Below are 12,779 nucleotides of genomic sequence, written 5' to 3' on the forward strand. Positions count from 1 at the left end.
TAGAAAGGAATTTTCATGTTTCTCCTTTATACTTTAATTTTTTTTAATGTTTATTTATTTTTGACAGAGAGAGAGAGAAAGACAGAGCATGATCTGGGGAGGGGCAGAGACAGAGGGAGACACAGAATCTGAAGCAGGCTCCAGGCTCTGAGCTGTCAGCACAGAGCCTGACACGGGGCTTGAACTCACAGACCGCGAGATCATGACCTGAGTTGAAGTCAGACGCTCAACCGACTGAGCCACCCAGGCACCCGTCTCCTTTATATTTAAAAAAGAGTGGGGGAAAAAATCTCCCAAGATATAAAATTATACTTAAGAGAAAAGGCAGTATTTGTATTTATTTATGTACCTAAAATAATTTAAAATAGGTGACAATAGGTACACATAAATGTATAAATATAAGTAAGGAAACTGGGGGAAAGAAACAGAAGAGCAGCAAAAATAAGACAAAAGAGAGCAACAGACAAAGTACATTTCATAAGGTCATATACATTAAATTTTGCAACAATATCAAATGTGTATGCATCTAACAAGAGCCTTCCAAATATAGCAAAAGCTTGCAGAATTAAAGGGAGGAATGCATGAACCCATAATCAGAACTGCAGATTTGAAAATCTTGCACTTAGTAATTAATTGAACAACTAGAATAAACATCAGTAAGAATTAAGGGCGCCTGGGTGGCTCAGTCAGTTAAGTGTCTGACTTTGGCTTAGGTCACGATCTCACAGTTCATGAGTTAGAGCCCTGTGTTGGGCTCTGTGCTGACAGCTCAGAGCCTGGAGCCTGCTTTGGAGTCTGTGTTTCCCTCTCTCTCTGCCCTTCCCCTGCTCGTACTCTCTTTCTCTTCTCTCTCTCTCTCTCTCTCTCTCTCTCTCTCTCTCTCTCCCCCTCTCTCTCTCAAAAATAAATATTAAAACAAAAAAAAAATTTTAATGTTTAAAAAAATCAGAAATTAGAATATCCAACAAAACTAGCAAACAATCTAACCTAATGATATTTATAGAACACTACCCAACAACTACAGAATATACATTCTTTCAAGTGCACATGGAATATTCACCTAGGTAGACCACATGCTAGTCTTTAAACCAAATCTTAATGTATTTAAAAGAATTTAAATTGTACGAAATAAATTCTCTGACCAAGGTGTATTAAATTAGAAATCAGTAACAAGATCCCTAGCACATGTCCAAATATTTGGAAATTAAATAATATAGTTCTTTAATTTTTGTAATGTTTATTTATTTTTGAGAGACAGAGAGAGGCAGAGCGTGGGTGGGAGAGGGGCAGACAGAGAGGGAGACACAGAATCCGAAGCAGGCTCCAGGCTCTGAGCCGTCAGCACAGAGCCCGACACGAGGCTCCAACCCAGGAACCATGAGATCATGACCTGAGCCGAAGTCGGACACTTAACCAACTGAGCCACCCAGGTGCCCCTAAATAGTACATTTCTAAATAACTCATGTTTCAAATGAGATATCACAAGGTAAATTAGAAAATATTTGAAATAAGTGATTATCAAATCACAACATATAAAATTTTGTGAGATGCTGTGAAAGTGCTCAGAGGGAAATTTGTAGTTTTAAATGCTGGAAAGGTATAAAATCAGTAGTACAAAAAGCAGAGGTATGAAATTCTTTTTTCTTAATGTTTATTTTGGAAAGAGAGAGAGAGAAAGCATGAGCATGAGTAGGGGAGGGGCAGAGAGAGATGGAGACACAGAATCCAAGGCAGACTCCAGGCTGGCACGGGGCTTGAACTCACGAGCCGTGAGATCATGACCGGAGCCAAAGTCGGACGCCTAACCGACTAAGTCATGCAGGCACCCCTGAAACTCCTTTTTAAAAAATTCTTTTTTATAGTTGTATAATACTCTACTGTACATAGAAACTAAAGTTTATTCAACTAACCTCCAATGTTTACACATTAAGTATTTTCATTATATTTTGCCATCTCAAATAATTCTGTAATGAATAATCTTATGTATCTATATTTTCACATTGTTGGAGGGTATCTTCAGGGAAAATTCCTAGAAGCAGGATTGCTGGGTCCAAAGGTAAAGGCATATGTAGTTCTGTTAGACATTGCCAAATTCCCTCCATTAGAATGGTAGCATGTTAAATGCCCACCAGCTATAGGTAAACGTCTTTTTCTCTACAACCTAACAGAGTATGCTGTGAAGGTTTTCAATTTTTGCCAATCTAATGGGTGAGAAATTGTATCTCCATTTTAATTTGCATATTTCGTATTATGAGTAAAATCAAACATCTCTTAATATGTTCATAAGCCATTTAAGATCTTTTTTATGATTTATATATCCATGATTTTTGCCCATTTTTCTATTTTTCTTCTGTGATATACATTGTAGTTTCTACCATATTGTTATTTGTTCTTTGACTTTACCTATGATATCGTATTAATAGACAAAATTGTTTTTTTTTTAATTTTTTCCAAGATGGATGTCAGAGAGCTTACTGCCTATGTTTTTTCCTAGATTTTTTTTAAACGTTAAAAAAATTTTTTTTCAACATTTCTCATTTGTTTTTGTGACACAGAGAGAGAGATAGAGAGAGAGAGAGCGAGCGAGCATGAGCCGGGGAGGGGAGGAGAGAGAGGGAGACACAGAATCCGAAGCAGGCTCCAGGCTCCGAGCTGTCAGCACAGAGCCCGACGCCCACAGACCGCGAGATCATGACCTGAGCCAAGCCAGACAATTACCTGAGTCATCCAGGCGCCCCTCTTCCAGGAGTTTTATGGTTTCAGGTCTTACAAGTGCAAGTATTTAATCATAGTCTAAGATAGGAATCCAGTTTCATTCTTTTGCATGTGGTTGTCTAGTTTTCCCAACACCGCTTATTGAAGAGTCTGTCCTTTCCCCACTATATATTCTTGCCTCGTTTGTCATAAATGAATTGACCGTATACGCAAGGGTTTATTTCTGAGCTCTCCGTTCTGTTCCACTGATGTCTGTTTTTATGCCAATACCATAGAGTTTTGATTACTATACTTTTGTAATAAAGTTTGGAATCAGAAAGTATGATGGCTCCAGCTTTGCTCTTTCTCAAGATTGCTTTGGCTATCAGGGTTTTCTATGGCTCCACACAAATTTTAGGATTGTTTGTTCTAGGTGTGAAAAATGCCATTGGAATGTTGATAGGGATTGCAGTGAGCCCGTATATCGCTTTGGGTAGTATGGACATTTTAACGTTATTAATTCTTTGACTCCACAAGCATGGAATATCTTTCCATTCATTTGCATCATCTTCAATTTCTTTCTTCAATGTCTTATAGTTTTCAGTGTACAGGTCTTTCACCTCCTTGGTTAAATTTATTCTTAGGGATTTTGTTCTTTTCAATGCAATTGTAATGGGATAGTTTTCTTAATTTCTTTCTGATAGTTTATTAGCAAATAGAAATGCAACTGGTTTTTCTATTGGATTTCATATGGTGCAACTTTACTGAATTTGTTTATTAGTTCTAACAGTTTTTTTTAATAGAGCCTTTAGGGTTTTCTACATATAATATTGTGTTATCTGCAAATAGTAACAGTTTTACTTCTTTCTTTCCAATTTGGATGACTTTTGTTCCCTTTTCTTGCCTAATTGTTCTCAGTAGGACTTCCAATACTGTGAATACAAGTTGAGTAAAAATAGTGAGAAAAATTACGGCATAGGGAACATAGTCAATAACACTGTATTGTGACACTTTTATTGTGACAGATGATAACTACACTTATCATGGTGAGAAGTGAGCAATACATAGAATTATTGAATCACTATGTTGTATGCCTGAAACTAATATAACATTTTATGTAAACTATATTTTAGTAAACAAAACAAAACAAAAAAACTGGCAAGAATAGGCATCCTTGTCTTGTTCCTGATCTTAGAAGAAAAGCTTTCAGTTTTTCCCCATTGAGCATATATGTGGCCTTTCGTATACGGTCTTCATTAGGCTGAGGTATGTTCCTTCTGTACACACTTTGTTGAGAGGTTTGTTTTTTAATCATAAATGGATGTTATCTATCATAAATTGATGTTTGGCAGTTTCTATCAATTTAATTATATATATCCCAGCAATCCCATTTCTAGGTATTCAACTAGGAGAAATGAAAATATATGTCCACACAAATACCTGTACATAAATATTTATAGAAGCTTCACTCATAATCACCAAAACCCAGGAAATTTCAATAGTTTATCAATTGGTAAATACACAAACATTACATTCATGTAATGCAATAATACTCATCAATAAAAATAAACACACTGCATGCAAAAAGTTGATGAATGTAAAGTATAATATGCTATGTGAAAGAAGCCAGACTCAAATGAGCTTCATATGTTCTGATTCCATTTACATGACATCCTAGAAAAGGCAAAACTTTAGAGTCAAAGAACAGATCGGGGGTCACCAGGAATGAGGGTTAGCGAAATGGATGGACTACAAAAGGACACAAAGAAACTTCTGTGGTGATACAGTCTATGTGCTGTTTAGTAATGGTTACATGACATTATTTTTAAGGATTCAAAAAACGATATACCTAAAAAAAGGTGAATTTTACTACATGCAAGTTATACTGCAATAAATATAAATTTGCTCCTCAAAAATATAGTCAAGAGAGTAGTTGAGAATACATAAAAACAGAAAAGATAGGTATAAAATCCACTTTGCTAGGTTGGTCAAAAGTTTTAAAGTTGTCTTCTTTTTATTTTTCAAATTTTTATTTAAATTCTAGTTAGTTAACATATAGTGTACTCTTGGTTTCAGTAGAATTTAGTGATTCATCACTTACATGTGACACCCAGTGTTCAACGTAACAAATGCCCTCCTTAATACCCATCATCCTTTTAGCCCATCCCCCGCCACCTCCCTCCATCAACCCTCAGTTTGTTCACTATAGTTAAGACTCTTTATATGGTTTGCTTCTCTCTCTTTCCCCCACCTTCCCCTACGTTCATCCGTTTTGTTTCTTAAATTCCACATGTGTGAAATCATATGGTATTTGTCTTTCTCTGCCTGACTTATCTCGCTTAGCATAATCCAGCCTGGTTCCATCCACATTGTTGCAAATGGCAAGATTTCATTCTTTTGATGGCTGAGTAATATTCCATTACATATACATATACATATGCATACACCGTAACTTCTTTATTCATTCATCAGTCCATGGACATTTGGGTTTTTTCCATAATTTGGCAATTGTTGACAATGCTGCTATAAACATCAGGGTGCACGTGGCCCTTCAAATTAGTATTTGTGTACCTTTTGTGTAAATACCTAGTAGTGAAATTGCTGGGTCATAGGGTAGTTCTATTTTTAACTTTTTGAGGAAACTCCATATTGTCTTCCACAGTGGCTGCACCAATTTGCATTCTAAAAATTATTTTCTCATCGTTTATAATATTCTGATAAATTCAGGTCAGATATACCTAGTGAATAATCTCAGAGAACAGTATATAATCTAATATTTTTCTAGCACTATCAAAGTAAAACTACCCATAACTTTGAGTTTGGGGTAAACTTAGCAGTCTTTGCCATATAATTCAAACACAAGTTATATAAACTAATACTGTATTGTTTCATCTTTAAAAAAAATTAATGTTTGTTTATTTTTGACAGAGAGAGAGACAGGGAAACCGAGTACGAGTGGGGGAGGAGCAGTGAGGGAGGGAGACACAGAATCCGAAGCAGGCTCCAGGCTCTGAGCTGTCAGCACAGACCCTGATGGGGGGGCTCCAACTCACAGACCACAAGATCATGACCTGAGCCGAAGTCTGACGCTTAAACAACTGAGCCACCAAGGTGCCCCTATATTGTTTTATCTTTATATTGTTTCTTACTTACCTGTGCTTTATCTAATCCTGTGTGGTTTTTAAAAGATTTTGTTTGTTTGTTTACTATTTTAGGGAGAGAGAGAGCACAAGCTGGGGAGAAGGATGAAGGGAGAGAGGAAATCTTAAGCAGGCTTCATACTCAGCGCGAATGGATGCAGGTTGAGCCCATGACCCTGGAATCATGACCTGAGCCGAAGTCAAGAGTCAGTTGCTCAACCGACTGAGTGACGCAGACGCCCCAATCCTGTGTTGTTTTAACATGAAAACCACTGCCTGTCCTTCCACACGGAGCCAGTAGATACATATTAAGTGGAACTCACCTGAGGCTTTAGGCATGTTCAATGTATCACAGAACTTAATAAAAAATTCTTGAAAGGTAATCTTGCCATTTTCTGTAATGCAAAGTAAAATGTAGATGAAGGAATTACTGCTTCTGAATTAATCTGTCAGCAGTTAATAGTCAAGTTATAACAAAGGTGAAAAGCCCGGGGGTCAGCCTGTACTGTTCCTTCTTCCTTAACTTCTGCATACATATGATTATCAATTTCTATTCAATTATTTCCAAATACTTCTTGAGTATATCACTATATTAGTTAATGCCTATGCTATTACAATAGCATTGCTAAAAATCTATCGCATCAGTCTCATTGCTCTCCATTTATTTTAAACAATGCAGCAAGAGAGGTCTTTCTCTTTAAAAAAAAAAATCTGGTTACTCCTCTGAATAAAACCCTTCAGTAGCTCCTACTTGTCCAAAAACTACAAAAGCAAAACAAAACAAACACATGGTGGGTAGGCAAAGAGGCTATAGGCCAATATTCCTTACAAATGTGTTAACATCTAAGTGAAATTCTAGAAAATAGGGTTTAGCAGTATAAGCAGAAACTAAAGTTCTAGATACCTTTAGGACATGCATTGTCACTGAGGGTGATAGGCTTTCAGGAAGGAAAACAGGTTCTTGGAGGGGAAAAAATCTTAGCCATTACAATGGTTTGTGGCCACAGTACATAAGCAAGTATTTATTTTTGGCATTAAACATTCATAGCGTGTGGGATGGTGAAAACGACAAAAACGTCTAAAAAGTCTCCTTAGGGGAGTGATTTTTTTTTTTTTTTTAAAGGTTAAGAAACACTACTTTTAGGATAATGGTAACCACCTAAATTTACTCTGGAGAAATCTAAGAAAAAGGCTTAGAAATCCATAGGACCAAAGATGGCATCTTGATGTGGAACTCAGTGCATAGGATTTGGTGGTGAAGGAAAAGAAAGAAGCAGTTAAAGATGAAGTCCCTACCAAACAGTATCAAAATGTCAGAAGGCTCACTACCCCCACTTCCCACCCTCTGCCCCAAAGGTGCCATTAAAGTAAACGGACTTCATTTACTTCAGTAGAAACTGAAGACAGAGCTCCAAACTGAATGTGCCACCCAACACCCTCAACTCTTTCAACAAATCAGGATAGAAATGGACAAAGGAAGATTTGAGATGGGAGCCAACAACTCAGAAAATAGATTGTGTAGAAAGACCAAGTCAGCTCCAAAATAAAGACTCAAGTAAAGTAAAGGTACACAAGGTGGAATGGATATGACAAACTATAGTAAGGGACATAAAGGATAGACATGAAAAGAACCAAAAGGAAAAAAAAAAAAAAAAAGGAGGGGGAGAGAGAAAAGGAAGAAAAAAAACAAACCAATGCAAAAAAAAAAAAAAAGTAGAAAAGTTTACAGCAGAAGTGACAGAGCCCAGAAATAAACCCCACATACGCTCAACTAATATTTGACAAGGCAGCCAAGAACATTCAATGGAGAAAGGATGGTCTCTTCAACAAATGGTGTTGGGAAACTGAATAACCACTTGGGATACTCCCCAAAATCACCTCAAAATAAATTAAAGATTTAATTGTAAGATCTGATACTGTAAAGAAAACATAAGGAAACAGCTTTCAGACATTGGTCTTGGCAATGATTTTTTGGACATGACACCAAAAGCACAAACAACAAAAAGCAGAAATCAACAAGTAGAACTAGATCCAATTGAAGATTTTTCTTTTTCTTAATGTTTATTTGTTTGTGAGAGAGAAAGACACAGAGCATGAGCAGGGGAGGGGCAGAGAGAGAGGGAGACACAGAAACTGAAGCAAGCTCCAAGCTGTCAGCACAGAGCCCGACGTGGTGCTTGAACTCAAGAATCATGAGATCGAGACCTGAAGTCGAATGCTTAACTGGCTGTAGTCGGACGCTTAACCAACGGAGCCACCCAGGCACCCCAGAACTACCTTCAACTTAAAAACTTTTGTACAGCAAAAGAAACAATCGGCAAAATGAAAAGGCAACCTACAGAATGAGAGAAAATATTTGCAAACCATATATCTGATAAAGGATTATTATCCAAAATATATAACAAAGAATTCACACAGCTCAATAACAAACAAACAAATGAACTATTTTAAAAATGGGCAGAGTAATAGAATAGGCATTTTCCCAAAGAAGACATCCAAAAGACCAACAGGTGCATGAAAAGGTGTTCAACATCACTAACCATCAGGGAAATGCAAATCATAACCACAATGAGATATTGCTCAAACCTGTTAGAATGGCTATCACCAAGAAGACAGGAGATACGGATTTGTGATGATGTGGAGAAAGGGAACCCTCATACACTGTTGGTGGCAATGTAAATTGGTGCAGCCACTATGGACAACAGTATAGAGATTCCCCTCAAAATTAAAAATAGAACTACAATATGAACCATCAATTCCCCTTATAAGTGTATATTCAAAGGAAACGAAAACAGGATCTCGAAGACATACTCCTGTGTCTACTGCAGCATTATTCACAATAGCTAAAATATGGAAACAATCTAAGTGCTCATCAACAGATGAATAAACAGAGGTAGTGTGAAAATATACAACAGAATATTTTTCAGCCATGAGAAAGAGAGAAATCCTGCCATTTGCAACAACATGGTAGGATCTTGAAGTCCTTATGCTTAGAGGAGATAAGCCAAAGACAAATGTTGTATATGTCACTAATATGTGGAATCCAAAAAAGCCGATCTCATAGAAAGAGAGTAGAATGGTGGTTACCAGGGACTTAGGGGGTGGGGTGATTGGGGAGATACTGTTAAAAAGTACAAATTTGCAGTTAAAATGAATAAATTCTGGAAATCTAATGCTGTGCTGATCTAATACTGTATTACATAATTGAAAGTTGCTAAGAAACTAGATCTTAAATGTTCTCACCACAAAAAAAGAAATCGTGATAATTACGTGATGTGATAGAGGTGTTAGATAACATTACAGTGATAATTATATTGCAATATATAAATGTATCAAATCAGCACATTGGACACCCTAAACTTACATAATGTTATCATATGCCCATTATATCTCAATTTTACAAAAAGGAAAAGAAAAACTCTGTGGAGGTGGAGTGGGGGAAAAAAAAAGCTCTAAGTCACTAATATCGAGGATGAAAATGAAGGTATCATTACAGATGAAGCAGAAATCAAAAAAGATAAGAAGCAGATGTCAAGGACAACTTTATCCAATACATTTGAAAAGTCAGATGAAATGGACAAATTCCTATAAAGACACAGCCTGCCAAAACTGACAGGAAAATAGAATATTTTCTTGGTAATACCATACAATTTAAGAAATTAAATCAATAATCCAGAATTTTTCCATAAATAAAACTCTAGGCCCATAAGGCTTCACCTGTGAGTTCTGCTTAACATTTGAGGAAGAAAAAAATCTCTTACAGAGAATAGGAAAGTAAAGAATATTCCCCAACTCTTTTGAAAACGTAGCAAAAATGATATTCAACAATACCAGTCATTAAAATAACGCAGTTATTTTCTACATTTATAAACATCTGCTTCCCTGAGCCAATGCCACAGGCAACACCCCCTGAGGTATTCCTGGATATCAGCATAGTTTCCATAGTTTCCCTTCCAAAGGGTTAACACGTGGCAAAGGGCCTCACGGACTCTGTTGTACTCTGTGCATGGCATTCTGACTGAATACTGCCCGCGCCAGTCAGTTCGCAAAGTGACCTCATCTCCCAAGTACCACCACCCACAGGGATAAAGTAGGCCCAGACTCCCCCATCTGTTCAGTCTCACAGAGCTCAGGCTTGGCACACTATGGTGGCACCGGTGCTCACCAGTCATCTCACTGCAGCCCCCCCGCCCCAGGGTGCCCTCCATTGCTGTATACCCCATCCATACATCTCCCATCCCCACTGGTAGATGATGGCCTTTACAACTAGATGCATTCAGACTACTAACCGTGTTCAGGTCCATGTCTTAATACTTCATCAAGTAAAACATTAGCTGCATGAAAGTCATTGTTCATCAATAATGCCTTGAGGTCAGAGACATCAATCAGATCATTCTGGAGAATTTGAACAGTAACGAAGAGTAGCCGTGTAACTGAGAAAAAAAAAAAAAAGAGCAAAAACATGCTTCAACAGCAGAAATAAGAGTACACTGTTCACTTTCACTTAATGGGCTTGAGTTGCATAAAAGAAGTTTACATGAAATTACTAGTAGTTTTAAAAACCATTGTGTATTATAATAGCTAGCAGTTACTGAACACTAAGTGCTGGAGACTCTTCTGAGTACTTCTACTTTACCTATTTAAGTCTATTATTACCTGTAATAATTCCAAGATAGGCATTATTATCCCCATTTTTCAGATGAAGGAATTGAGGTTAGTGAGAGTTAAAAAATTTTTTTTAATGTTTATTTATTTTTGAGAGAGAGAGAGAGACAGACAGACAGACAGAGAGACAGACAGACAGACCATGAGCAGGGAAGGGTCAGAGAGAGACAAAGATGCAGAATCTGAAGCAGGCTCCGGGTTCTGAGCTGTCAGCAGAGACTCCAACGTGGGGCTCAAACTCACTAACCGCGAAATCATGACCTGAGCTGAAGTTGGGCGCTTAACCGACTGAGACACCCAGGCGCCCCGAGGTTTGTGAGATTAAGTGATTTACTAAAGAATATACTGGTATTAAGTGACAGGGCCAGGATTCAAATCCAGGCACGATATTTCCAAAGCCCATGCTCTTAACTACTGTGCCTTTCAGGTAGACATATGTAACTGGTCAACCATTATGCCTACAGCTACATAATACTTCATATGTGGACCCTGAAATAATTGTGAAGCATTACAAAGAAGTTTACATCAAAACTTTATTGCCTTATTTCACTTAAAGTTATGTTACAGAGACAAAATAAGAAGAAGAAGGTGCTGTTTCTGTAAGTCGTGCTCTTTATATTTATCTTATAGCCCCACAAATGTTGACAGCCTTGGTCACTTTCCAATGCCTTCAAACAGTTGTGGTTGTTGATGCTGTTTAATTTAGTCCACATTTTACTAGTTGTTCTCAGCAGGAGGGTTGGTTTCACATAAGCTACTCCATCATAGTCAGAAGTAGAACCAGGTAACTCAAGCTTTATCGGTAAATTTGATGCCCTGCTCTGGTTGAAAATTACTGTTTAGGTTATTACTTTACTACAAAGCTATAGTGATTAAGACCATGTGGCATAAGAATAAATAAAAATCAGTGGAATGGAACTGGAAGTCTAGAAATAAATCCATACATTTCTGATCAATTGATTTTTTACAAGGATGGCAAAACCATTTATTTAAGGGGGAAAAGAATGATCTTGTCAACAAACGATGCTGGGGTAACTGGCTATCTGCATGCAAAAGAATTAGAGTGGACTCCCATCTCACACCACATACAGACATTAACTCAAAATGAATCAAAGATTGAAATTAAAAGGCTAAAACTATAAAATTCTTAGAAGAAAACATTAGTATAAATCTTAATGATCTTGGATTATGTTTAGACATGATATCAAAAGAAGTGACAAAAGAAAATATAAACTGGATTTCACCCAATTTAAAAACGTTTGTGCTTCAAAGGACACCACCAAGAAAGAGAAAAGACCCATAAAATTGGAGAAAAGATTTGCAAATCATCTATCTGATAAAGCTACAGTATCCAGGATATAAGAACCCTAGCAACTTGACAAATAACCCGATTTTAAGATAAGCAAGGGATACATATCTCTAAATGGCCAGTAAACACATGTAAAGATGTTCAAAGTTATTAGCCATCAGGGAAATGCAAAACAAAACCACGGTGAGATACTTGTGAGACTAGGCTAGAATAAAAAAGACGGACAATGTAACAAGTACTGACAAGGATTTAAAGAAATGTACAATGCTGTTGGGAATGTAAAATGGGGCAGCTGCTTTGGAAAACGTTCCAGCAGCTCCTCAAGTTGAATGTAAAGTTACCACGTGACCCAGCAGTTCCATTCCCAGGTAGGTACCTGAGAGACATGTAAATGTACGTCCACACAAAAACCTGTACTCAAAAAAATGTACACATGTTCATAGCAGCATTATTCTTAGTGGCCAAAAAAGGGAAACAACCCGAATGTCTATGAACTGATAACTGGCCAAAGAAAATGTGGTATAACCACAGAATATTATTCTACCACGAAAAGGAATAAAGTACTCATTTATGTTATGATACAGGTGAACCTTAAAAACAGTATGCTGGGGCGCCTGGGTGGCTCAGTCGGTTGAGCGGCCGACTTCAGCTCAGGTCATGATCTCATGGTTTCGTGGGTTCGAGCCCCACATTGTGCTGACAGCTCAGAGCGTGGAGCCTGCTTCGGATTCTGTGTCTCCCTCTCTCTCTGTCCCTCCCCCGCTCTCTCTCTCTCTCAAAAATAAACATTAAAAATTAAAAAAAAAAACAAAAAAAAAAAACCAGTATGCCAAATGAAAGAAGCCAGACACAAAAAGCCACGTATTCTAGTTATATGAATAACTAGAATAACGATTCTAGTTATATGATGTTCAAAAATCAACACAGATAGAAAGCAGACTAGTGGTTGTCAGTGGCTGGGGAGAGCGGGG

At 37.4% G+C, this 12,779-nt stretch overlaps 1 protein-coding gene and 1 long non-coding RNA gene across 2 annotated transcripts in view; one reads left to right on the forward strand and one right to left on the reverse strand.

The window, feature by feature from the left end:
- The window catches only part of LOC147571489 (EF-hand calcium-binding domain-containing protein 13-like), a gene marked incomplete at its 3' end in the record, with an annotated part of 132,540 nt that overhangs the window by 23,175 nt on the left and 96,586 nt on the right, over window positions 1-12,779 (reverse strand). The window contains 2 exon segments of the mRNA XM_086696303.1: window positions 6,158-6,229; window positions 10,124-10,267. Coding sequence (XP_086552429.1) covers window positions 6,158-6,229; window positions 10,124-10,267 — 216 coding nt within the window.
- LOC147571490 (uncharacterized) lies at window positions 5,627-6,217 on the forward strand. Its single transcript, XR_015247353.1, has 2 exons — window positions 5,627-5,805; window positions 5,910-6,217. It is a non-coding gene; the product is annotated as an uncharacterized LOC147571490 (long non-coding RNA).

Source organism: Puma concolor, unplaced genomic scaffold (genome assembly GCF_028749965.1).
Source record: "Puma concolor isolate L17-30 unplaced genomic scaffold, mPumCon1.1.hap2 unalloc_scaffold_24, whole genome shotgun sequence".
Classification (NCBI taxonomy): domain Eukaryota; kingdom Metazoa; phylum Chordata; class Mammalia; order Carnivora; family Felidae; genus Puma; species Puma concolor.